This window comes from Saccostrea echinata, unplaced genomic scaffold (assembly GCF_033153115.1).
Source record: "Saccostrea echinata isolate AGI-Se365-2 ecotype Australia unplaced genomic scaffold, CSIRO_AGI_Sech_v1 ptg000056l, whole genome shotgun sequence".
Lineage (NCBI taxonomy): Eukaryota > Metazoa > Mollusca > Bivalvia > Ostreida > Ostreidae > Saccostrea > Saccostrea echinata.
In genome coordinates, this window is record NW_026889805.1 from 20,308,846 (window position 1) to 20,336,767 (window position 27,922).

The window sequence follows — 27,922 nt, forward strand, 5'->3', positions numbered from 1 at the left end:
GGTGACTCAGATGAGCATTGTGGGCCATGGACCTCTTTTTTTTATGGCGTCGAGCCTTAGAGCTTGAACGTCATCTAGCTGGTGTCTGATTGAAATCACTACCAAAATTTACATGACGGAATGTGTCAGTTGATGCATCTGCAAAAGAAAATAGCAATAGTAATGCATCAATGTCTTTGAAAATGTTCACAATGAATAAAAGTTTGAAATTAAAATTGCATCAGTTGTATACACAATGAATTCTATTACAAAACAAAGATGCTTTGTTTAATTTCACAAGATAAACATGATAGTTCTTGCGGATGAATTTTTAAAGAAAGGATGCATCGAATGACATGAATAACGTTTCTGAAGGATAACAATACAACACAAACAACCCAAAAGGCCGTAACATAATAAAAACATACACTCTAATACTAGAAGATTAAAACAATCTTATAAACAATCTTATCATAAAAACTGAAGATTTTACTGTATTTCTCCATTTTCTCCAATACGCAATATTCTGTATACCACACCCAATCATAATTCAATCCTAGTCATAATAGAGCTAAGACATGGTTGTGGTTTAGATGCACTATAACAATACTTAGACATTGACAATTAGAATAATTATACCCCTGCTCCAAAGAAGACGGGGGTATACTGTTTTACCATTGTGTGTGTGTCTGTCTGTCTGTAACAAATTTTGGTCACAATTTTCACAGCAATTACTCATGGCAGATGCTTGAAATTTTATCACACTCATTGTATAGGCATGCCATATGGAAGGATTTATTTTTGTGCGAATCCGATGTCAACTTGCTGTTTTTCTGTGCGTCTGTTCGTACCATACGTAACAAATTTTGGTCGCAGTTTTCTCAGCAATTACTCATCACAGATGCTTGAAATTTTAGCACACTCTTTGTTTAGGCATTCCATACGGTGGGATTTATTTTTGTGCGAATCCTTTGTCAACTTCCTATTAAACCATGCGTCTGTCCGTACCATACATAACAAATTTTGGCCGCAGTTTTCTCAGCAATTACTCATCGCAGATGCTTGAAATTTTAGCACACTCTTTGTTTAAGCATGACATATCAGGGATTTAACAGTACCTTCTCAGGGGCCGAAATTCGGCCCCATTCCCAATTGAAAATGAGTTCAGTTTTTCCCAATTTGGCAGTATTTTTTCCAGTTGGTGAACAATGCTTTTATATTCAATTATCTTGGAAAAACACAAAGTAAAATTGTCAGATTGTCTGTAATTTTCATCTATTTAACTCATTTAGCAAAGCTACAGTCATAACACATGTTTAAAAACACTGTAAAAACATCGCCAACTTTTAATCCAAATTTCCTCCGTTTTTCTGAAAATGGTGATATTGTGTAATTATATAGATTTATTAAGTTATTTCTACCTACTCAATTGATCTACGAGTGAATGGTAAGGACTGTAGGCATTATTTCAAATAGAAAAATACATTTTCAATGCATTAATACATATTAAAAGAGGACTTTGAGAAAATGTGTACTTAGTATAATTTTTTGCTGGAGGTTTATAATCTCCAGAAACAGATTCTGTAATGACCTGAATTGGAATCTCATACACACATGTACTACCTTAAGTTGTATAAACACTTTTTACTCATTGAAGTCAATTTTACTTCTATTAATCTGTTATTCATAATTGATCTTGTATGAAGTTGGATCATATTTAATTGTTTGTTGGTTGCCCAAATTAGAGTTCATGCTGAAATGTTAAATGAATTACACCTGAATACATGATTTAAGCAACATTTTAAATTTTTCCCAATTTCATCAAAAAGCCGATAATTTTTCCCAATTCCCAAAAATGGCGTTTCCCAAAATAGGCTGATAAATCCCTGCATATGGTGGGATTTATTTTTGTGTGAATCTGATGTCAACAGCCTGTTTTTCCATGGGTCTGTCCATACCATACATAACAAATTTTGGTTGCAGTTTTCTCAGCAATTACTTATTACAGATGCTTGAAATTTTAGCACACTCTTTGTTGAGGCATGTCATATGGTGGGATTTATTTTTGTATAAATCTGGTGTCAACTTCTTGTTTATCCCTGTTTCTGTCCATAAATGAACTTGTGTATTCACATCAGAGCGGGGGTATTATTAATGAGCATTGTCTCACAGACTTCTTGTTTTATATAAATTCATTAAATCCTTCATTGTTCTTCAACTGTCTGAAAAGAGATGAGATTGATTGTTTGACGGTGTCTAGTCACTTCGAACCCTGCTCTATTTGGACCATTGCGCAAGGCCCCAGACTATAATTGTGACATTTTGTTTAAAACTACAATTTTTTTTTATCAGTTACCTGAGTCACTAAGTTGACCTTTTGCTATTTCAAATTCAAAAAGATCTTTTGAAATTATTTTTCATGTTCGACGCCATTGAAGCCTTTCATGCTTTTGATATTATTTTTTATTCTCAGTTATCATCTATAAGAAACAAAGAGTTTATGAGTGATTCTTTGTTATGTTGGAATTCACTTAGTTTGTTTTTGGTACAGCTGTAAATGTGTTGTAATTTTTTATTCTAGGATATAGATCAAGAACTGGATGCCAACTTTCTGGTGAATGACCTGAATCGACTTATTTTTAAACTGCTAGGACTGGTAGATTTTGTCCAGCCTTATGAGATGTCCATGAACTCAGTGGGGCTCTATGTACTAGACCCTGCAGTGGCGGAGAGGAAGGTAAGATACCTTGTGTAGTGTAACATTCAGGCCCCACGGTAGTGTTAAGTTGCTAATGTATTAGAAAATGTATTATATCTTTGAAAATCTTTACTCTTAAACATCTATCTGACATATGCAGGATTATAATGTACATCTAATAAAGTGTACCAAAAACAAGGTGTGTTTGTGAAACACCGATGCCCCCGTATGGCAACTTATAGTGAAGGTTAAACTTTCTCAAATGCAAATCAAATATGTTGGTACCCAAAGTAAGTTCTTGTCCTGAAGAATATACCTGTGAAATATGAAAGCCCTAGCAGTAACCATTAAAAAGATATGGAAAAGGTTAAAAAAATTCAAAGGTAAGTCAAACATCAAGGTCAAGGTCAAAATTAATGGTGCCCAATGAAAGGCCTTCTCACAAGAAATACACATGTGAAATATGAAAGCCTTAGCACCAACCATTCAGAAGATATGGCCATGTTTAAAATTTATCAAAAAGTAGTCAAACTCCAAGGTCAAGGTCAAAAGGTCAAAGTTGTTGGTATCCAAAGTAAAGTCTTGTCACAAGGATTACATATGTGAAGTATGAAAGCAGTAGCACCAACTGTTCTAAAGTTATGGCCAAGGTTGAAGTTTTCCAAAAGTAGGTCAAACTCCAAGGTCAAAGGGTCAAAGTTGTTGGTATTCAAAGGAAGGTCTTGTCACAAGGATTACACATGTGAAGTATGAAAGCCCTAGCACCAATTGTTCAAAAGTTATGGCCAAGGTTAAAGTTGGGTACAATTTTGTACAACTTGGTCAAACTCCAAGGTCAAAAGGTCAAATATGATGGTACCAAAAGAAAGGTCCTGTCACAAGGAATACACATGTGAAATATGAAAGCCAAAGCTCCAACCAATCAAAAGTTATGGGCAATGTTAAAGTTTTTGCAGACAAACAGACAGACAGACGGACATACAGGGCAAAAACTATATACCCCTGAATCTTCGATATGGGGGCTTAAAAATAAAAATTCTTATTTGAAAGTAAAAAGATCAATCATTGTTGTAATCTTACAAAAAATTATTTTACATGCGTGTTGATGCGGCTGTCTTAGAGAATATAAGGAAATCCTAAAATTCAGGTTCCCATGGGCCTCTTGTTTGAATAGATTTGTTGAAATATTGATAATAAAAATGATAGATGACTTATTTCAGGCTTTGAACTGGTTGACAGTCTGGGCAGTTCTTATGAACAGGCGAAAGCTGGCTAAAGTACTTTGGAACCGCTGTGATGAACCAATAGCTTTGGCTCTTATTTGCAGCAACCTTTACAAAGAACTGGCTAGAAATTGTACTGAACTTTTTCTACGAACAGAGATGGAAAGGAATGCCAAGTAATTCTGACTATCAATTATTTTCTATCTAAAACTATCAAAAACATGGACAGGTATCCAAGTTAAACTATATTTCTGTTATCCCAAGCATAAATTCCAGTGAGAGGTCCTTAAAGGTCATACAAAATGGTTCTTAACACTAGGATTTTACTTTTTAAACATAAAGATTGGTATGAAAGAGAGTCAAATTACTTTGAGTAAAAAAAATTTGCCTTTGCTTAACTGAGTATTGAAGGCATAAACTTGTGCGCTTGATAAATCTGTTACCGGCTTATCGTTCTGGATTTTGTGGTTTTATGATGACACAAAGACCCGTTGATGTAAATAACACATTAGGCAAAAAAAATTAATACCGTATTTGGCCGAATATAATACGCATTGGTGTAAAATACGCACCCCCCTTTTTGAGCCTGAAACTGGGGGAAAAACGCAGTTCGGTTGTATTATACGCAGCAGAAAATTTTAACAAGCGGTGTTCTGAACTTTTGAAAATCGCGGTAATTTGCTATGAAAATCGGCGCGGAGATAAAGTGCAGAAAAATTTACAGAACACGATATTTTATTCAAATGCGTGTTTATTTTTTAATCTTGACTTTCCATATCGCGGCAATCTGGAGGAAATTATTTATTTAACAAAGCACGAGATAATGTTGCATTAAAGTATTAACAGAGTTTATTATTAATTTTTTTTTTTAGCTAACGGTGATATTGAAATTATACGTCGCCGTATTCTAACTATTCTTTGTGGAAATAATTTTATTTCAACAAAGCACGAGATATTGTTGCAAGTTTAACAGTTGTCATATATATTTTTAGTTTAAGGTAATCATGTTGAAAATTATGTAAATTTAACAGGCAAGCGATATTGCAACATCAAAGTATTCATAGACTACGATTTTCCTCTTTTGAACTTGAAATTAATTAATTAAATAAATAGCTGATGTTATAAAAATAAAATCAAAATTTAACAAGCGTATAAAGTGTAGTTATCAACACACCTCCAAAGCTGTGAAAAATGATGTACAAAGGTGGGATATATGTCTTCGTACATCGAGGTAATCTTCGTGGATATCTTATTTTCTACAGAGCACGAGTAAATGATAACACTTAGGTTTCAACATACTTCATATTTCCTTTTTTAACTTTCAATCATTTTAACACGAGGCCGATATAAGATAAAGTAAAATTACATTTAACAAGCGTTTAACTGTTTAATGTGTCGTAATCAACACACGCTTATACATACGAAAGATCATAAACCAACCCCCGATTTTTAACAAAGAAAATAATCAGAGCCATTAATAAGGGCAGTAAATAATCAGTGCTCTAGCTTTGGAGTCGGTAAACAATTTAATTGCCTGGAGGGGTGTTGAGGGGTAATTATCAAGTGACAAGCGCACGTGTTCACAACATTGGCTTCCATTCATTGGGACGTATAGAGGGGTGTTTATTTTGAAATGAATTTTCACTGAGTTATTTAAAACCTAAAATAAATTTGGTTTTATTGTATTTCATTAAAAAATGACTGTACTACTTTTTTGACCGAGTGTCTGACTGATTAGGTACATGTGTACTATTATTACGGAAGCACATGGCAAAGGAATGTGTGAACATCTATAAATAACATCGTTAATGGCGGCCTACACGGAGAAGATGAACATGCAGCTCAAATTAATTTTAACTTGCTTTTAAATTTAATTTAGCTATCAAAAGGTTATAAATATAACATTTTTAACAAGTCTACATTCCAACAATAACTTTCCGAAGTTTTTTTTTTTTTAATGCTTTATTTTTGAAAAAGTTTTCATATACATAATATCAAATAACACAGACATATATGTACAAACACACCCACACCCACACACATCCACACACTCACTGTGCACCTTTCCCAAAAAAAACCCCAACTGTTCAATATTACAGCTATAGTTATACTAATTAGAATTTCTTATATTAACAAATCAAATCAAACATTGCCCATTTACTATACATATTAGTTTTACAATGAAAGTTACTTTCACAATATTTTTCAATTTTTCTATAATACTTAAAAATGTTAATTGCTTCTGTAAATTTAGGTATTGTACATTGAGATCTTCAGTGATACAAATACTTTTTTCCTAACAAGATAAGAAAATTTTCTAAACAACTTCCATCAATGTTACCAAGCATCACCTTTTGTTTTGAAATTACATAATCATTTTCAATAGCACGATACCAATTTTCAAAATCTCTCCAAAACCTGGTTACATGTATACAGTCATAAAAAAGATGAATCAATGTTTCTGGATCTGTTTTACAGAAAGAACAAACATTATTTTCAGCAATTTTTATCTTGTGAAGAAAAGAATTTGTGGCTAGGAAGCCCATAAGAATTTTATATTGAAAGTAAATTATTTTGGTGTCCTTTGTGCATATGGATGCATTCTGAAGGGAAAAATTCCAGTGTTTTTCTGTGATAGGTTCATTTACATAAATCTCCCATTTTAATTTTTTGGGCTCTGGTGCCACAAATTTCTTATCTTTTATAACTTTATACAGAAATTTCATACTTGTCACAGACATCATTTTTTGTATAACACATTTCTCTGGTTCTACAAATTGATTACCTCTATCTCTCATATAAACAATTATTTCCCTTTTGACTCTTGATGGTACTCTTGATATAATATTAAAATAGTTTTAAAAATTATTAGTACCAACCATATTCTTGACATCATTAAAACACTTAAATTTTCCATTATCTATCAATAAGTCTTTCAGTATTCTAAAACCTTTTTCCACCCAAGAGGTGTAGAAACTCCATTTATTTACATCAACAAAATTTCTGATATCAGAATATAAATAATCTAAAACACTCACAGGATTTTTTTTAACAATTATAAGAGCTTTGTTAACATCTTTCCAAAAATCATTACCAATGTAATTCAACAACTCTGAAAGTTTTTCTTTGGTTAAATAAAATACAAAATTAATATCTTTTTGATTTAAAATACAGCATAATAATTGCTGCCATGCTCCACTGTTGTCTGTAAGGACTCTCTTTATCCATTTAAGCTTTATATATGATATGAAGGAGGATAAATGAATCATATTTAGTCCACCTTCTTCAATTTTACCTATTAAGGTATTCCTTTTTACTTTTTCCACCTTGTATGCCCAAATAAATTGAAATAAAATTTTATTGATCTCATTAAGAAGTTCTTTTGGTGGATTTGGTAAAGCTGAGAATAAGTGTATAAATTTTGGAATAACTAGCGTTTTAATGACAGTAATCTTTCCTATGGGAGTTAATTCTCTTTTTGCCCATGATGCAAGTAATTTTTTGATAGAATTTATTTTGGATTGATAATTAATAGTCACAATATTTTCTAAGTTTTCTGTAAATATTATTCCTAAAAGCTTAAAGGTGTCACCACCCCAATTAATTTTTAAGTCTTTGCATAGAGTTTGTTTTGATCCAGCCTTGCTTCTTAACCATATTGCTTGAGATTTTGAAATATTAAGTTTCAAACCAGATGCATTTCCAAATTGTTCAATTAATTTCATCGATTCTCTCAGTGATTTTTCACTTCCATCTAATGTTAAAAAAGAGTCATCTGCATACTGTCCTAGCTTGTTTTCTTTCCCATTAATGGATATGCCTTTGATATTTTCATTTTTCTTCAATGAGATTGCTAGTAGTTCTACTGTAATGATAAAAATATATGGTGCTAATGGGTCTCCCTGTCTACATCCACGTTCAAGATTAAAAAAGGAGGATAAGTTTCCATTATTTATCACACAGCTTGTGCTGGATGAGTAAAAAGTATTAAACCATTTAACTAATGACTCCCCAAAATTAAAGGACTTTAATGCTTTAACAATAAAATCCCATTCTAATGAATCAAATGCTTTTTCAAAATCTAATAAAAGGAGCAAACCAAACTGTTTTTTATCTTTAAGGTAATCTATTAAATCATATAAAAACCTGGTATTTTCACCTATAAAACGTCCTTTTATAAAACCTTTTTGGGTATCACTTATAATACTGGTCAACACATTCTTAATGCGATTCGCTATGGTACTAGAACCAATTTTGTAATCTACATTTAATAATGAAATAGGTCTCCAATTTTTCATGTATCTTCTATCCTTTTCCTCTTTAGGAATGCATGTAATTACCCCCTGAGATTGGAACTGTGAAAGTTTTCCAGTTAAAAACCCTTCATTTAAAGAATTCATAACAAAGATACCTATATCATTCCAGAAAAATTTGTAAAATTCCACTGTAAACCCGTCTGACCCTGGTGATTTTTTGTTTTTCATATTTTTTAGTGTCTTTGTGCATTCTTGAAGTTTCAGAGAACCTTCACAATTGTCTCTTTCTTCATCAGATAATTTGACGTTATGTTGTAAAAAGATATTTTCAGACAAAAATGTTTCATTATTTTTATTTTTTTTACTTTTATATAAATTTGAGAAAAAAGACCTTTGTTCATCCAGAATGTCAGACTGATCTGAAATATGTTTACCATCTGAGTTTATTAATTCAGATATTGTTTTATTTAAGAAATTTCTTCTTTCTAATTTACAGAAATAGTCAGAATTTTTTTCCCCCATTTCATACCAGGTAGCTTTTGAGCGTAACATTAAACCCTCTTTATAATTTGACCTAGAATTTTGTAAAGTTTGCTTTTTTTCTTCAAGTGTCAAAATATCTTCTGCTTTTCCTGAAGTATTTACTTTTCCTTCCAAATCTAAAATTTCCTTTTCTAGTTTTTTCCTAATTTTTGTTTTTTTGATCTTATAGATGAATATTCTATTGTTAAGGATCTGATTTTCATTTTCAAAACTTCCCAGAAAAATTGATTACTTATACTAAATTGAATACTCTCCCTTTGCTCAATATCTCCTGATACCCTATATTCCTCAATTGTTTCCAAAATACATTGCTTTACTTTTTCTATATACTCATTTTCATGTAATAATTGACAGTTAAATTTCCAGTAACCTCTCCCTCTAGTACTGTCACTTGTTTTGAATTTTAATACAATTGCTGAGTGGTCAGTTCTATATCCTGGAATTATTTTGGTATCTAATACTTTACTAAAAATGCAATCAGATACAAGAAAATAATCGATTCTACTTTGAATAACTGGGTTTGATCTTCTCCATGTGTACTGTCTTACTTCCTCATTCCAGATTCTCCATGGGTCATGAATTTCAAGTTCATTTTTTATATTCTTTATTACTTCATTTGCCTTTGGATTATTAAGATTCTTAACATTGAAAGTGTCAAGTTCTTTATTTTGAACAACATTCCAATCCCCACACATAAGGATAGACATGTTTTCTAATTTTGTAATTTCTTCTTTTATGTTTTGGAAAAATTCTGGACTATCATTATTTGGACCATACAAATTTACTAAAGAAAATCTAAATTTATTTGCTGAAATATCCATTATAATATATCTACCCAAAGAGTCATGTTTAACTGAATGGATATCTAATTCAAAGTTATTCTTGAAAAGTATTGCAACTCCGGCTGAGCTGCTTGTATAACTACTGAAAAAAGATTTGTAGCCCCACTCTGATTCCCATAACCTTAAAGTCTCATGAGTACTGTGTGTTTCTTGAAAACAGATAATAGAGATATTTTTATTTCTGACCCAGTTAAACACATCTCTACGTTTTTGACTGTTAGAAGAAAAACCTCTTACATTCATACTCAATATACCTAACATTTCTTTGTTGCTCATTTTAGTTTTATCAAATGTCATGAATGAATTTCAGCATTCTTTTTAAACATAACTTATAAGGTATAAAAGGTGCACTAGAACTCAAAAACAACTTTACATACATACACACTCCACACACACTTACATTCACAAAAGTCAACCATACATTTGGCATACCTCGCCTTGAAGTCATAGTCCCACCTGTACCGGCTCCTCCTGCTAATTTGGCTTAATGTAGACAATTTAACATTTGATTGTTTTCATTTTTTTTTTTTTTTTTTTTTTTTTTTTTTTTGAATTCTAGGTTATTGTTTTTTTAAGCTCTTAATATTTGGTCAATATTATCCATGACATCAATTCGGTGTCTGTGTCCACTCCTATCCAGAACAAAAATGTGACCATTGAAGTACCAGGCACTATCCACGAGATGCTGTTTATTCTCCGCTTTTAAGGTTCTTAAGAGCTGTGCATTCATGCTGGTGATGTGGTCTAACATGATGAAGTCATCTTTGAGCGTTTCGCATTTTGTAATCACAGATTTTCTCGCCTCTGCTGTATTAAACTTCACAATCACAGGACGCGGGTGTTGTTTGTCACTGGATGGTATCCTGTGAATGGCAAGGATTTCCCGCACATCGAGGGTAATGCCTGTTCTCTGAGCCACGATGGTACAAAACTCTTCTTTCAGTTTTTGGCCTTGTCGTTCAGGCCAGTTGAGGATCTTGATATTGTTCTTTTGCGAATACTGCTGGTTAAAATTGGCCATACTGACTGCTGTGTTGGCTAGCTCATTTACTGTCTTCAGCTTGGTCTCCAGTTTACTGATTTGTTTTTTAAGTTTCGAAACATTTTCCATATTGGTATCATTATCCATCATGAGTCCATCTACTTTGTCTGTTAACTGTTTCCTTATTTTAGCGACATCTTCAGTATACTGTTCTTTCTGTGACTTCAATTCCTCTTGGATCTCTGATTTTATATCTTTCAAAATCTCTTCCTTTATACTGACTGTCAACTCCTCCTGTAATTCCTTCTTGAGATCTTCCTTAAAGTCAGCCACTACACTTCTAACAATTTCCCTTATATCATCCTTTGTAACTATCTTTTGTATTGACAGCTGAATTGATGCCAACGCACACTTTATTTCCTCAATTTCTGAAGAATCTTCTTCCCCTGCAGAGGAAATCCTTCTCTGTTTCGAAGCTGGTTTTGAAGATACAATTTGTGATTTTATCTCTGATGGCACTCTTGTAAGAAAAAGAGTTGATTGCTTAAGCAATGGAACAGAAACTTTCTCATTTTTATGCCCCGCCATGAATATGGCCGGGGCATATAGTGTTTGTCATGTCCGCCTTCCGTCCTTCTGTCCTTCCGTCTGTCCTTCCGTCACACTTTGCATTTAGCTCTCTTCAAAGCTCAGTTTCAAAGAAACTATCCAAGATATTTTTATCAAACTTCATATGCTGATAGATATTGATGAGAGCTATGCAACTGCATCAACATTTTTTGACCTTGACCTTTCCTTTGACCTTGACCTCACTTTTCTTAAATTAGTGTTTAGCTCAGTTTTAAAGATACCATTCAAGATAGTGTAATCAAACTTCATATGTTGATACATACTGATGTATGCTATTCAACTGCATCAACATTTTTTGACCTTGACCTTTCTTTTGACCTTGACCTCACTTTTCTTGAATTAGTGTTTAGCTCAGTTTTAAAGATACCATTCAAGATAGTGTAATCAAACTTCATATGTTGAAACATACTGATGTAAGTTATTCAACTACATCAACATTTTTTGACCTTGACCTTTCTTTTGACCTTGACCTCACTTTTCTTAAATAAGTTTTTAGCTCAGTTTTAAAGATACTATTCAAGATAGTGTTATCAAACTTCATATGCTGATACATACTGATGAGAGCTATTCAACTGCATCAATATTTTTTGACCTTGACCTTTCCTTTGACCTTGACCTCACTTTTCTTAAATAAGTTTTTAGCTCAGTTTTAAAGATACTATTCAAGATAGTGTTACCAAACTTCATTTGCTGATACATACTGATGAGAGCTATTCAACTGCATCAACATTTTTTTTGGACCTTGACCTTTCCTTTGACCTAGACCTCACTTTTCTTAAATTAGTGTCAAACTTTATATGCTGATACATACTGATGAGAGCTATTCAACTGCATCAATATTTTTTGACCTTGACCTTTCTTTTGACCTTGACCTCACTTTTCTTAAATAAGTTTTTAGCTCAGTTTTAAAGATACCATCAAGATAGTGTTATCAAACTTCATATGCTGATACATACTGATGAGAGCTATTCAACTGCATCAACATTTTTTTGACCTTGACCTTTCATTTGACCTTGACCTCACTTTTCTTAAATTTATGTCAAACTTCATATGCTGATACATACTAATGTAAGCTATTCAACTGCATGAATATTTTTTCACCTTGACCTTTCCTTTGACCTTGACCTCACTTTTCTCAATTTGTGTTAAAATGTTGCATTACTAATATACCCTCGGCGGGGCATTCATGTCCTATGGACATATTTCTAGTTTTGCTCTTCTTTTGTGTCCTTGGCCTGTTGATCAGCCATTGTTACACTATACAATGGTTCAGTGAACACTGTCTCTAAACACTGCACACACAAGGGGTTACCTGTTTTTTTTACACTACAACTCCAGGTACATGGAATACATGTGAACACAGCTCAGTGCTTCCATTAACACTTAATACAAAATAATAGTTTTTCACAAAGTCCACTTTTCCAAATTTTCTTATATAAACAAATCCAGCCTTTTTTATGGATCTATACCACACACTATTAAGTATTTTGTCCACCAAAGAAACACTTTAACACTCTAAAAATCCACTTTTTAACAGAGGAGCAAAAAAACACCACCTCACTCTACAAGCATGACCTTGACCTCCACTTTCCGAAGTTTTAAATACGGCGATAAACAGCAAGAAATTGCACAAGTCTCTAGGTAATACTACGGTATGTTCGTTTGATAGCCGTGTTTCACATGAAAGAAAAACCTATCAAAATCCCATTGTGGTGTAAAATACGCACCCCTTTCTCACAGAAAATTATTATGGGAAAAAAGTGCGTATTATATTCAGCCAAATACGGTAATTTGGTTCTCAGGCCAGTTTTCTCAAAAATAAATGCGGAAGGGAGGCTTTTTTTTTCCCTTCTTATCTCGTAAAAAAAAATACAGATGCAGGATTTTGATTTTTTTTTAATTTCAAAACTAGCAAATTTTAATCAACAGTGCTTCAACATTGAATGTAGAAATCAAGATAATTTATTTTCTGCTTCTTTCTCTTTTTTTTCTTGCATCTTCTACATTCCGATGATTCCTGTAATGAAACGACGGCATCCTAAAGACCAGACGTGTTAAACTTAGTTACAGAACCCAACACTTCTAGATAAGCATCTGGTCAATTGCTTACGTAACACAACTAATCTAAGAGTGTTTCAGCACTATAAATAGCGCTTATGATTTTATTAAACGTCAAATTTATCAGTCCTTTGTTTACCCACACTAAATGTGCTGAAGTCCAAGTTCCAAGGTTGAGAGAGCCATCTTTGATAGCGTTATTGATCGAATTCTTACGATGGCCGATAGCGGCCGTCAATTTACACTAACGTTATGTGTGTAACATGTACAGCATTTTCAATGAAAACTCACTGACACATTACACCCAAAAGGAAAAGTGGACAAAGTGTACAGTGTCAAAGCAAATGCCATGTACACTCTACACCAATGTTTTATGTGTAAAATGTCAGTAAAACTTTCATGTACACTCTACACCTAAAGGTGATATCAAGATTCAAAACAGATCCAGTGTTTCTTTATCGTGCTGCTCCCTCAAAGTGCCTCTTGATGTTCACATAAACCTGAAGTAATTTTTATTTATATTTTCGCTATAAGGAAATGGCTGAATAAATGCGTCTGTCCAGTAGAAGATATCAAACAGTTCATATACTTCTGGAAGTGAAAAATCTTGTTTCTAGTAAATATGGATGAAAGGTTATAATACGTTTCAAAATATATAAAGTGAATCATATTCTTTTACTTTGCAGTAATATTTACAATCATTTTCACACAATGTGAAATGAAAACAAGAATTGTTTTATATTGTGTGATAATTATCACTTTCCATTTTTTGACTGGAAAATTTGAATGCTGATGTACCTCTCCTACTGGCAGACTGATCCGTTTTCCAAGCTGTGTCCTAAATAGCATTTTCGATAGTTATTATCATGATCTGATTAAGTACCTGTAATTTAATTGATGACCCTTTTAATCCTTTCATAAAATACTAATTTTGCTCTTTACTGATTATTTACCAAAGAACTTAATTTGCCAGCATTTCCTCAGGCCCCAAAACCATAAAATGAGAATAGACTTAAGTCAAAATTATTGATTTTTTAGTATCTTGATTTTTTTTTTTTAATGTTGTTGCTTAAAAATTTGCAATTTTATATAACATTTAAACTGAAATATATGATGAAAATTTGGTTTCAATATCAAAATTATTTCAAAAGTTATATTGGTTTGAAATTTTGACTTAAATGTATTCGCAGTTTATGGTCTTGGGGCCAGATCTATCTGAACTTCAAGAGGCACCTTGCGGGAGCAACAAAAAGAAACACGTCTGGTTCTGTTTTGAATCTTGATTTCACCTTTAGATGTAGAGTGTACCTGAAAGTTTTTCTGACACTTTACACACATAACTTTGTTGTAGAGTGTACACGGAATTTGCTTTGACACTGTACACTTTGTACACTTTTCCTTTAGGTGTAATGTGTCAGTGAGTTTTCAGTGAAAATGCTATACATGTTACACACATAACGTTAGTGTAAATTGTCGGCCGCTATCGGCCATCGTAAATTCTAGCATGGAAAAACCTTCAGAAACCCCCACTTTGTACCATGGAAGTATTACAGTCATTCCCTTGTGAATTTGCACTGAAATCAACGCGAATGCCATCATGACTAAACAGATCCTGTTAACTTGAAAGCCATATTTGCGATTTTTAACTAGGCCAGTAGTCTGGATCAACTTGATGTTTGTCAACTGTTTTACTGATTTCTAAAATGCAGTCAAAATGCGGGAATTCCAGATTTTTTTTGGCACCACACGAGCGCATGAGAGAAATTTTATTTTATTTATTTGAGGATAAAAATGGGTAATGCGCATTGTTGAATGAGATGCGAGTGGGCCTGAGAACCAAGTTATTAATTTTTTTAGGCCTTAGAACTATTGTAATTCTACCGTATTTTATTGAGTTAATTTTAGCCATTTTTTGTGGATATAAATGTGATTATGTTTTCAGATGAGCTGAGTCTATAGTACAGTTGACTCTTTTGAACTAGTTGTTAATTAAGCACAGCAACTGAAAACGAGAACTTAACATCGTAGGATGATCCTTTTGAATACCCCAGAGAAATCAATTTTCCCCCCTCCAACTATGATTACTTTTCAAAAATTCTTATTCCTGTTTGATACATATATGACACGTGCCAAAAGGATTTCACAGTCTCTAATTTTTTATTTCAGTTAAGACACATGATGTTATTGATGTGTATTACGAAAATGTGTTTTTTTTCATTCCAAGTGAAATTTTATAATTTACAACAAAGAATAAAGCAATTTATTCAACATAGACCTGAAGTTTCTTACAATAAAATTTTTGATAGGCCAATAAATTTCTGTAAAATAAAGATGTGACATATACTGTGCAAGAAAAATACCCAGCTCATGAGTATCACCCATCCCCCTTTCTTTGAAATAAACACAGGGAATTGGCATCTTTGAATGTGTGCTTTCTGCAATCTGAAACAAGTGGATTGATGTAAAAATGATATAGAAATAGAAGTTCAATTTTGTGATTGAGTAATTTTGATTGATTCTGCTGCGACTACCTTGTATAAAAAATTCAAAATATAATTTCAGGCTTATCAAAGTAGCTCAGATGAACTCATTTCCATATACAACTCGAAATGCTCAGGACATTGTTTTGTATGACCTTTAATAAGACTCTTCTGTTTAAAACTTCAGACAGTTTGGAGATAAAGCGCTGGGTGTTTTAGATATTGGGTACATGGACTCCAGTGAACAGACATACAGTATGCTAAGTACCCCTCTCAAAGACTTCAACAACAAGACTTGCATTGAGATTGCTCATGATGCTGGATACATTGGTTTTATTGCACACCCATGTTGCCAGAAGTGGTTGACAAGAAAGCTTTTTGGAGCTATTCAAGTCAAAGAACTTGATCTAGGCTTTATATCACTACCAGACTGGTTTAAGGTAAGCAGATACTGCGTAAATCTTACTGGATATTTTGAAAACAGTCAAAGATCAGTTCTGTTTAATAAGCATGCTAATATGTACTATTTTACTAATGTACATATTCTGAAAGATTTTTTTTTATCTAACCCTATATGTTTACACATTATTAGTGAGAGCTATTCAACTGCATCAACATTTTTTACCTTGACCTTTTATCTAACTTTGACTTCAAATTTGTGTTTAGCTAGATTTCAAAAAAGTATTATAAATGTAAACAGTTATGAACAATAATTCAGAAACCAAGTGCTCGGAGGCCTTGGTTAATTGTCATAAGGGTGAAAAAAAATTTGCAGGCGATAATTTTCTATTATAGGAAGCGGAGTGTACATTTTACCTATGATAATAACTAGAAGAATTTACATTGAATTATGAAGAAATGGTTTTGTGTTTCAAAAATCTTTGATAATAGAAGACGTATCAAATTAAACTGATATCATAATAAACATGCCCTACCTGGATAAAACTTGCATGGATTATGCATTTAGGGATGCATACTACCAGACTTACAATGGATGCTGGATATGGCCTACATTTTCCAGATGAATGAACATGTTAAAGTTTTAGGAATAAGCCTATAGGATGGACACTATGATTTGCTTTAGATGCTGGATCTGACGTACATATTCTGGATGAGTGAACAGGTTAAAGTTTTTGAAGCGTATCCTTTCCTAAGTAACTATATGTGCTTCCTGGTCTAAACTTGCATGGATGATGCATTTAGGGATGCACACTTCCCAACTTGTTTCATATGCTGGATCTGACTTGCATTTCCCATTTATTGAACAGGTTAATGTTATTAAATCAGGTACCTTCCCAAGTAACTATAAACCTTACCTGGACCAAGCTTATATGGATGATACATCTAGGGATGCACACCAGATTTGCTTTGGATGTTGAACTGACGTACTTTTTCAGATTGTGACTATTAGCCTTACTAGGACTAATCTAGCATGAATAATGCATCTAAGGATGGAAAGAATAAGGCTTGATTCTGTAGCTGGATCTGACCTACATTTTCCGAATGAGTCACCAGGTTAAAGCTTTTGGAGTAGGTCCATTACCGAGTAACTATAAACTCTACCTGGTCCAAACTTCCATGGATGATACACACTACTGATTTGATTTGGATGCTCGATCTGACCTAGATGAATGACAAGGTTAAAGTTTTTGGAGCAGGTACATTCCTAAGTAACTATAAGCCGTATCTGGACCAATGCATGAATTATACATTTAAGTATGGACACTACTAGACTTGCTTTGGATGCTGGATCTGATAAATGAATTTGTTAAAGTTTTTGGAGCAGGTTCAGAGGTGAGCTTCTCTGTTTAAATTCTGTAAACAAGGTTATTTTCATCCCATTTTATTTTGCCCTGTCACATTTGCAGTCAAATTTGCCATGATTTAAATTCCCCCAGACACATCTGTGTCAAAGAGGTTAATGCTGTCATCTCTGAATTGCCCTGTTTTAAATTTGCCCACTTGGGACGAGGGAGAGAGGGGTGAAAATCAAACAGGGAAGAAAATATCCCAGTATTGATATTTTTTTTGGTCACTTGCCAAAAAGGAAAAAAGTGCTAATCAAAAATTCATTTGCCCTCCCTTAAATTCACTTGCCTCCTGGTCAGGTAATTTGGATTTGTCATCACTTGAGGTAAATCTCATGACATGCCACTAAGGAAATCAAATTTGTGTCATAACAAACTTGTTTTTAGCTCACCTCAACGAAGTTGGGGAGCTTGTGTAATAGCCTTGGCATCGGCATCCCAGGTTAAAGTTTTTGGTGCAGTTTTCTGTTCAAGTACTTTTGTGCCCTACAGTAATCAGAGATGCTTTGGGATGCTTCTAGTATGTTTAATTGTACCAGTCAAGGTTTCATATGCTGCAATTTCAGCTGAAGAATGACCAGGTTAATGTTTTTGGAGCAGGTTAAAGTCTCATTTCCAAGTTACGATAAGCCCTATATTGGATGATACATCTAAGGATGCACACTACTGGACTTGCTTTGGATGCTGGATCTGACTTACATTTTCCAGATGAGTGACCAGGCTAGTTTTTAGAGCAGGTCTCATTTCCAAGTAACTTAAAGCCCTATATTCACCAAACTTGCATGGATGATACATCTAAGGATGCACACTACTGGACTTGCTTAGGATGCTGGATCTGATCTACATTTTCCGGATGAGTGACAAGATTAAAGTTTTTAGAGCAGGTCTCATTTCCAAGTAACTATAAGACCTCTATTGACCAAACTTGCATGGATGATACATCTAAGGATGCATACTACTGGACTTGCTTCGGATGCTGGATCTGACCTACATTTTTAGCTAAGTCCATTCCCAAGTAACTGCAAGCCCTATCAGACCAAAACTGCATTAATGTTACATCTAGGGATGCACACTACTAGATTATTAGTTTGGGACTTTGCCTTACTTACCGACAACATTCGTTGAGGTGAGCTCTGTAGTCTCTGATTACCTATGTTTGTTGTAGATTCTTGCAAGTGTTTTCTTCATCTTTCCTATTTACGTCTGGATTGGATTTGTTCCTAAGGCAATAAGATGGAAAAAGAAAAGAGGAATTACATTCAAAGGGGATGCTGGTAAGTGAAAACAAGTGTATTTGTCATCTTTTGTTTGTAAGGGGGGGGGGGGGGGTATGGGGGGTATATTGGAATTAGCATGTCAATCTGCCTGTCTGTAGACATGTAAAATCATCCAACTTGGTCAGTAAATGCAAAGTTGGTAGAAGATGTTTGGCACCCACCTTAAGGTCACTGTGACTTTTAAGTAAAATTGATGACAATGATATGGTCAAATATGTCAAAACCCTTTTTTTGATTCATGTATATTTGAGACCTAGAATCAAAAAACTTTTTTAGTTGGTGTATTTGCAGAGAAATAAAAATTGAATTGCAGCTGAAAACCAGGTCATGAAAACTTTTAAAGAAATGACCAAGTGTTTAAAGAATACACACACACATTTTAAAGGAGGTAATTCCTACAAATTTAATTTTGTAAAAAATGTATCAAGATGTCATAAATGTACATTTATATTTTACTGCAAAAACTTAACTGTCCATCACACAGCAGATATTGTAATTCCATTTGTCCTGTGGGTGAATTGATCTGAAGGATGCAAAGAGAAATTTGATGATAGCCAAATTATAACTGTCCAGTTGAGGGTTAATTAATGAGTTCAAAGGAAGAAGGCTGTCTTAATCATTTCTTTTAGAATATCTCTGATCAATCATTTTATCCATATCTTCTAGGAAATTTCCATAAGATTTGAAGATCTGGTCTCTTTTAAAATTTCAATTTTCAATTGATAACATTTGTCAAATTAAAATACATATTAATGAGGCTCCACTGCATGCGTATAGGTAAAAAAATATTTAAAAGCTCTCCTTCTCAAGTATACAGGGCTACAAATTGTCAAATTATTTGCAGTCATAATCGTGGAGTGTAGAATCAAGTTCTAGTTGGGGAGAATGGATCACTGTTCTAGTTGGGGAGAATGGGTCACTGTTGTGTATACTATCAGAAATGAGGAGTCGAGTCTGTGTCTATTTTAAAATTATATTTACTGCTGACGAAGATTCCTAATTTCTTTACAACATGACATGATGACGACAATTCCCAGAAAGAATCAAAGTACACTTTTACAAACAATACACATATGCTGTAAACTGTAAAAAATTGCACTGCTTTTGAAGTATTTATATAAAATAATAAAATAAAATGATACAGAATGTAACAAACACTCAACTAACTTGCATATATTGCATAAATTAATTATGTAATCAACTGAAAAACAATAGATAAATGATTTTGATTTTTTACCTAAATGGTCTCTCTTCTAGACAACACTTAAATTTTGTAAAACATAAAATAAACATTAAATTTGAACTTGTCTACATTGTTACCCATTGACAAAGTATAGATATATAAATATGGGTTCTCAAGCCTTATAGTAGAAAAGAGAAATACATTATGCGATTAGAAAAAAGAAATTGCTAATGGGCCTCTTTTTGTTGTTTTATTTGTCTTAATTTAATAAAATTTGATAAACAGGTAGACCACGTCAAGGTAAACAATTCTATTTGATTAATGATTTAATAACTATCATTTTTTATTTTGATAAATTGTAATGTTGTGCTTACTAAAAATGGAATAACCAATAAAAATCTTTCAAGATGCTATAACTGTTACAGATTTAGAACTGATTTCAGTAAAATTTAGTACATACTACATCAAGATTAGGGGATGTCTAAATCATTTTGAAAGCTTGATTAACTAATCAGGGGTTTTTATCTGGCAAAAGTGGATTGATCAATGCAAAATCATAGTACATCTTCACACCACATGTTATAGAAACGATGTTTATAAAATCATGTTTTTAGTTCATCCATATTACAGGGTTTTAAGCTCTACTGGTCAAAGACCAGAAGAGCTTATGCAGCAGTAAGGTGTCTATTGTCTGTCAGTCTGCTTGTAAACAAATTGTAGCTCTTCTGAGCCAAAAGCTTAAAAGGCTAATGATATGACCATTTTGCATCAACTTTTTGGAATATGTGCCAAAGCTCAACAACCCCTTGGCCAGTTTTTGTCAATTTGACACAGAGTATCCTAAGCCCAAGGGCTCTTATACTAAAAATAGGGATGTGACCCTGAAACAAGGGGAGATAATTAGGGAAATAAAAACAAAAGTAGTGGTTTCTAAAAAAAAAAAACTTCTCAGGAACCACTGGGCAGGTTTTATCGATCTGTACAGTTAAGCACTGAATTGACTTGGAATTGCCTAACTACCCACCAAAAAAAAAATAAAAATACATTTGGATTGTTCCAGTAAAAGTTGTGGAGAATCAGACATCAGTAATGTATTCATATTGTTTAACAGGAATTTTTATTGGTCCATTCAGCCACAAATATTATTAGTCCAAATGAAAATGTATTAGACTGAGACTAAGGGACTAATATATATGTTGAACCTTGATTGGTGACATGTGTCTTTAAATTCATACTTAAATTCTTAGTATATTTAACATTTACTATGGTTTAGCAAACATTATACAGCAAGTAATGCTAAGAATATAAATCCCACTTTATGTATTGAACGTTTTAACCAGTAGAGCTACAGTGTCATCAGAGACTTGTGATTCATCAAAGAATTGAGATGTGGATTGAACAGGTTTTTTAATAAAAGTTTTTCATTAATTTATTCACTTTTCACCTTGTTGACATCTGCAGAGGAATGGTGATTTTCTATACTAATAAAAGCAAAGGCTATATTGCTTGAATTAAGCCACCATCACAGTGATGTGAATTGATATCTGACACATTGTCATATACATTTCTCTGAAACTATTGTTTCACAAGATGCTAACCTAACCCAATACTTTATAGACTGCTTAAAGAAGATTTTCAAAATTTATACAGAAATATTTCTCATCATTTTATTAGAAGGTTCTTGTGTGAATGTGCAGGGAATCTGTTGATATTAAAAAAAAAAAAAATAAAAATGAAGACCCTTGACTAGAGGCTTTTTTCTCAAAAAGGCTAAGTACTTTGCTAATGATAATTATATAAAATTTTTTAGTATTTATTGTGATGAAATGTAAAAATTAAAGCTTCAAAATACTTTGGAACTGAATTTATAGGTGAATTTAATGTGAGTTCATTACACATAAGTAATTCTGGGTCCTTTCATTGTAATGGACAGGTTAAGGCCGCCCAAAGATTTTGCAGAAATGCTATATTTTTTCTTTTTCTCTGTAATTCTGTCCATCCACATTTTTGATATAAAATAATATTTTATTTGATTATCCGATTAGGTCAACTGAGCCATAGGTTTGTAAGATTTTTTTTGTGGAATTTTGTCATCCATGAACTGTAGGGCTGTCACGAGTACCCGAAATAACCGAGGACCGCGGTCCAAGTTGTTCGGTTCGGTTCCGGTTCCATTTTTCCGGATTTCGGTTCGGGTCTGGTTTATATATTATAGTCTGTTCAATACAAAATGGCGTCGAAATCAAAGGAATGATGACGATAACAGTGATAAATAAACGTCACAACTGAAATTTACTTCATTCCATGACAAAACACTTGTCAGGGAAGTGTTAGATAATTATCAAAACGAGCAGGAATGGTCAGGTTGTGACTAATAGTAGGCCAAGTCACCGATGTCTAGACGTTTTCAATGTAAATTTAATGTAACAAATAAAGATTTTTCAAGTTAAATTCATGAAATTAAGGTTTAAAATAGATGTAAATACCCAACCCGAAAAACCCGAAACTGAACTGAAAATTTACAGACCCGACCCGATTCGAAAAAATTTTGGAACCATGACAGCCCTAATGAACTGTCTGTTAACTTTTTAGCTCACCTGAGCCAAAGGCTCAAGTGAGCTTTTCTGATCAAAATTTGTCCGTTGTCTGTTCTTCCAAGGGGAGATAATTAAGAATTCGTGAAAAATTAATGGCATCATTAAAAAATCTTCTTCTCAAGAACCACTGTGCTTGAAAATATGAAACTTATGTGGAAGCATCCTCAGGTAGTGTAGATTCAAGTTTGTTCAAATCATGACCCCTGGGGGTCGGTTGGGGCCACAATGGGCGATCAAAGTTTTACATAGGAATATATAGGAAAAATCTTTAAAAATCTTCTTCTCAAGAACAGCAAAGCCATGATTGGTCATATTTATATGGTAGCATCCTCAGATAGTGTAGATTCAAGTTTGTTCAAATCATGACCCCCGGGGTCAGGTAGGGCCACAATGGGCAATCAAAGTTTTACATAGGAATATATAGGAATAATCTTTAAAAATCTTCTTCTCAAGAACAGCAAAGCCATGATTGGTCATATTTATATGGTAGCATCCTCAGATAGTGTAGATTCAAGTTTGTTCAAATCATGACCCCCGGGGGTCGGGTGGGGCCACAATGGGCAATCAAAGTTTTACATAGGAATATATAGGAAAAATCTTTAAAAATCTTCTTCTCAAGAACAGCAAAGCCATGATTGGTCATATTTATATGGTAGCATCCTCAGATAGTGTAAATTCAAGTTTGTTCAAATCAAGACCCCTGGGGGTTGGGTGGGGCCACAATGGGCGATCAAAATTTTACATAGGAATATATAGGAAAAATCTTTTAAAATCTTCTTCTCAAGAACAGCAAAGCCATGATTGGTCATATTTACATGGAAGCATCCTCAGGTAATGTAGATTCAAGTTTGTTCAAATCATGACCCACGGGGGTCGGGTTGGGCCACAATGGGCGATCAAAGTTTTGCATAGGAATATATAGGAATAAACTTTGAAAATCTTCTTCTCAAGAACAGCAAAGCCAGGATTGGTTATATTTACTGGTAGCATCCTCAGATAGTGTAGATTCAAGTTTGTTCAAATCATGACCCCCGGGGGTCGGATGGGGCCACAATGGGCAATCAAAGTTTTACATGAGAATATATAGGAAAAATCTTTAAAAATCTTCTTCTCAAGAACAGCAAAGCCATGATTGGTCATATTTACATGGAAGCATCCTCAGGTAGTGTAGATTCAAGTTTGTTCAAATCATGACCCCCGGGGGTAGGGTGGGGCCACAATGGGCAATCAAAGTTTTACATAGGAATACATAGGATAAATCTTTTAAAATCTTCTTCTCAAGAACAGCAAAGCCATGATTGATCATATTTAAATGGAAGCATCTTAAGATAATGTAGATTCAAATTTGTTCAATCCTTGACACCCCCCCCCCCTTCCCCCCCCCCGAACCACTTTTTTATTTAAACTTTTCAACCTTTCGAGACTGAACTGTGATTTCTGCTTTTTCCTAGCCATAGTGCTCAGGTGAGCAATGTGGCCCCTGGGCCTCTTGTTTTATTTTTTTTTACTTTGTCTCCAGAACCAAGGGGAGATAATTAAGAAAAAGTGAAAATTTGATGGGTTGTTTAAAAATCTTCTTTTCAAGAACCACTGAGCCCCCCCCCCCCCCCAAAAAAAAAAATTGAGGGTACCTGACATAATGTAGATTCAAGTTTGTTCAAATCATGAGGGCAAGGGGTTCACAGTTTTACATGGAAATACATAGAAAAAAAAATGTTTACAAAATAAGAACAGGAGAGATGAATAAAATTAAGCATCCCAAGTTGTGCAGATTCAATTTGTTCAAATTATGTGTTGATTCAATTAAGGTCATGACATAATCCCTTGGGGCTAGGGTGGGCCACAATATCTGATAAGTATTTCTCATGTGAATTAATATTGAGTTTTTATCTTTGAATCTTGCAATGAAGAACAGGAGGGCCAAGGTGTCTCAGGTGAGCATTGTTGTCTAGGAGCCTCTTGTTCTTTATGTATTTTAACCTCAATACCTTCTCAGGTATCTCAAAGTTTTTTTTTCTTTTCTTTTATCTTTATCAACATATAGTCCTCTCTTTAATCCCACCCTTAGATGCATGTCCCTCAGCGGGGCCCTCACTGAATGGTAATTTTTCTAGTTGCCTCTGGGATGATCGATTGACATTGTATTAAATGGGAAAAGTCTTATAAAAATCTTCTTTTTAATCATGAGGAGGTCACTCAGGTAAGCATTGTAGCCTATAAGCTTATTGTTGATAGTCTAAATTTGAACCTTTCTTTACTTGGAAGATTCCAGAATTCTTGACGATGCTGAATCCGAGTCTGAGGACGAAGACGATGAAAATCTGCCAACATCTAAATCTCTACTACAGAATGAACTGGAGACAGTAAGGTTTTTAGGTCATCTGAGTCACTCAGGTGACCTATTGCTATCTGTTTTCGTCCGTCGTCGTCCGTTGTGCATCGTGTGTTAACATTTGAACATTTTCAGCTTCTCTGAAACCGCTGAACCAATTTCAGCCAATTTTAGCATATGGCATCTATGTGTGAAGGGGAACAAAATTTTTGAATTTCATGGTCCCTGCCCCCCTGGGGCCTGAGGGGTGGGGCTAAAACCACCAAAATTAATGCAATCTTTAAAAATCTTCTTCTTTACTCCTGGACATCAAGCAGTCAAACTGTTGGCATGATTGTAATAAGCATTGAGCCCTCTACCAAAATTGTGAAATTCATGGCCCCAGGGTCAGGGGTTCTGGTGCTAGGGCGGGACTATATAGATCATATAGTGAAAGTGCATTATTTCTTTCAAAATCTTCTTCTCTACTCCTGGGTATTATTGAAACAAATTGAATACATAGTCATGATAAGTAAGGGTGACTCTACCAAAATTGTGAAATTCATGGCCCCAGGGTCAGGGGTTCTGGTGCTGGGGGGGAGGGGGAGGGCTATATAGATCATATAGTCAAAGTGCATTATTTCTTTGGAAATCTTCTTCTCTTTTCCTGGATATTATTTAAACAAATTGAATACATAGTTATGAAGAGCAAGAGTGACTCTACCAAAATTGTGAAATTCATAGCCCCAGGGTCAGGGGTTCTGGTGCTAAGGCAGGGCTATATAGATCATATAATGAAAGTGCATTATTTCTTTGGAAATCTTCTTCTCTACTCCTGGGTATTATTTAAACAAATTAGATACATAGTTATAATGAGCAAGAGTGACTCTACCAAAATTGTGAAATTCATAGCCCCAGGGTCAAGGGTTCTGGTGCTAGGATGGGGCTATATAGATCATATAGTAAAAGTGCATTATTTCTTTCAAAATCTTCTTCTCTACTCCTGGGTATTATTTAAACAAATAAAATACATAGTTATGATAAGCAAGGATGCCTCTTCCAAAATTGTGAATTTCATGGCCCCTGGATCAGGGTTTCTTATATTAGGGCGGGGCTCTATTGATTATAGTGAAAATGCATTAATGCTTTAAAAATCTTCTTCTCTGCTCCTGGGTATTATTTAAACAAACTAAGTACATTGTTATGATAAGCAAGGATGCCTCTTCCAAAATTGTGAAATTCATGACCCCAGGGACAGGGGTTCTGGTGCTAGGGTGGGGCTATATAGATCCTATAGTGAAGGTGAATTATTTCTTTGAAAATCTTCTTCTCTGCCCCTGGGTACTATTTAAACAAACTAAGTACATTGTTATGATATGCAAGGATGCCTCTTCCAAAATTGTGAATTTCATGATCCCAGGGTCAAGGGTTCTGGTGAAAAGTGGAGGGGGGGGGGGGGGGGCTCTATTGATTATATAGTGAAAAAGCAAAATTTCTTTGAAAATCTTCTTTTCTGCTTCTGGTGAAAAAGCAAAGAAGCTAAGTATATAGTTATGATGAGCAAGAGTGCTTCTTCCAGAGTAGTGAATTGCATGACCCCTGGGTCAGATGTGCTGGTGTAAGGGTGGGGCTCTTGATAATGTAGTGAAAATGCATTAATTCTATTAAATACTCCTGTCTGCTTCTTAGTGTTAAGCAGATAAACAAAGTGATTACTTACGATGAGAAAACTTCTGGTCCCAGGGTGAGAGGCTCTGGTGTTTCTCGGGGGGGGGGGGCTCTGTTGATAATATAGTGAAACTGTAGTAAAAATGCATTATTTCTTTAAAAATGTTCTCTGCACTTGGGCATATCAGGGGCAAAAAGAATAAAAGTTTTAATAAGGAAGAGTATTTTAACCAGATTTTTGAACATCTGGACCATTTGGTCAAGTGTTCTGGTCCTGGCCAGGGCTCTATTAATTTGTATTCTACTGAGAGGAGTTATTCCCCTTTGCCTTTTACTTTTGATAAATAATCACTGTAAATAATGTACTTGAAAGGTTAATAGAATAAGAGAATTATGCAAGAATTTTTATTGTATATTACAAAAAGTATTTTCATAGTTTTAATGATCAGGTAGACTTGTAAGTAATAGATAAATAAAAGTTAGACAAAAATAACTTGTCTTATTAAATGTTCATCAAAGACCAAGAGAGGCCAATGTAAAAGATTTCAACATATAATTAAAATAGTACAGAAACACTGATTAGCTTGTTAATATACTGTATGGTGATAGTGATAAATGGGGCACAGATTAGAACCTAATTTATCAACTGTTAATGAATACTAGACTGATTATTTTGTTGATCCTGATCACCTTATTTTTCTTGCTTTTGGGCAACAAAGCTTCACCTTTCAGTTCATTTTATACTCTATTCATCCTCTAAATTGTTGTATTATACTCAGGTGACCATTAAGGCCCTTGGGCCTCTTGTTTTTTTTTTTGTTTTTTTTTGCATCCATGAAATTGTATATTTGTAGTGAAATTTGCTTAAAGGGGCATAGACACACTTGCATTGTTGTTTTCTTTACAATTCTGAATTTCTCAATCTTAAAATTATCTTCATTATTGTGCACAAAACATGTGTATTTGTAAACATGAATTTTTGTAATGGTACATGTGATATTCTTCAGTGAGAGAGTCCATGTATTTCCCAATGTATGTTCAAATGTCATACATATATGTTTTATTACAGTCCTATGATTGGTGAGTTACAAGATTATTTTTTGTTTCAGTTTAAAAAAAGGAAAAAGCTAACTGTCAGAAGAAGAATACAACATGCCTTCCAGAAGCCAGTAGAGAAAGAGTTACCTCTATGGAAGAAAATCTACCTGTTGTGGAGTGCTCCCATTACCACATTTTGGGTAACTCAGGTAAATTTTCAACTTTTTGTATGACAACTACTGAAAATGATTTTACTTGTTTCTTTTTTTTTTTTTAGGTTTTTTTTTTTTTGGAGGGGGGGGGGGGGAATTGCCTTTTGATCTGAAAATAAACTTCAGTCATGTCGAGG

General features: G+C 33.9%; 1 protein-coding gene across 1 annotated transcript in view; it reads left to right on the forward strand.

Annotated features, from left to right (window-relative positions):
• LOC133173070 (transient receptor potential cation channel subfamily M member 1-like) overlaps nt 1–27,922 on the forward strand; it is an 88,678-nt gene that overhangs the window by 30,018 nt on the left and 30,738 nt on the right. Inside the window, exons 12-17 of the mRNA XM_061307987.1 lie at nt 2,561–2,716; nt 3,898–4,076; nt 15,879–16,131; nt 18,665–18,773; nt 24,822–24,919; nt 27,645–27,782. Coding sequence (XP_061163971.1) covers nt 2,561–2,716; nt 3,898–4,076; nt 15,879–16,131; nt 18,665–18,773; nt 24,822–24,919; nt 27,645–27,782 — 933 coding nt within the window. The remainder of the gene's footprint in view (nt 1–2,560; nt 2,717–3,897; nt 4,077–15,878; nt 16,132–18,664; nt 18,774–24,821; nt 24,920–27,644; nt 27,783–27,922) is intronic.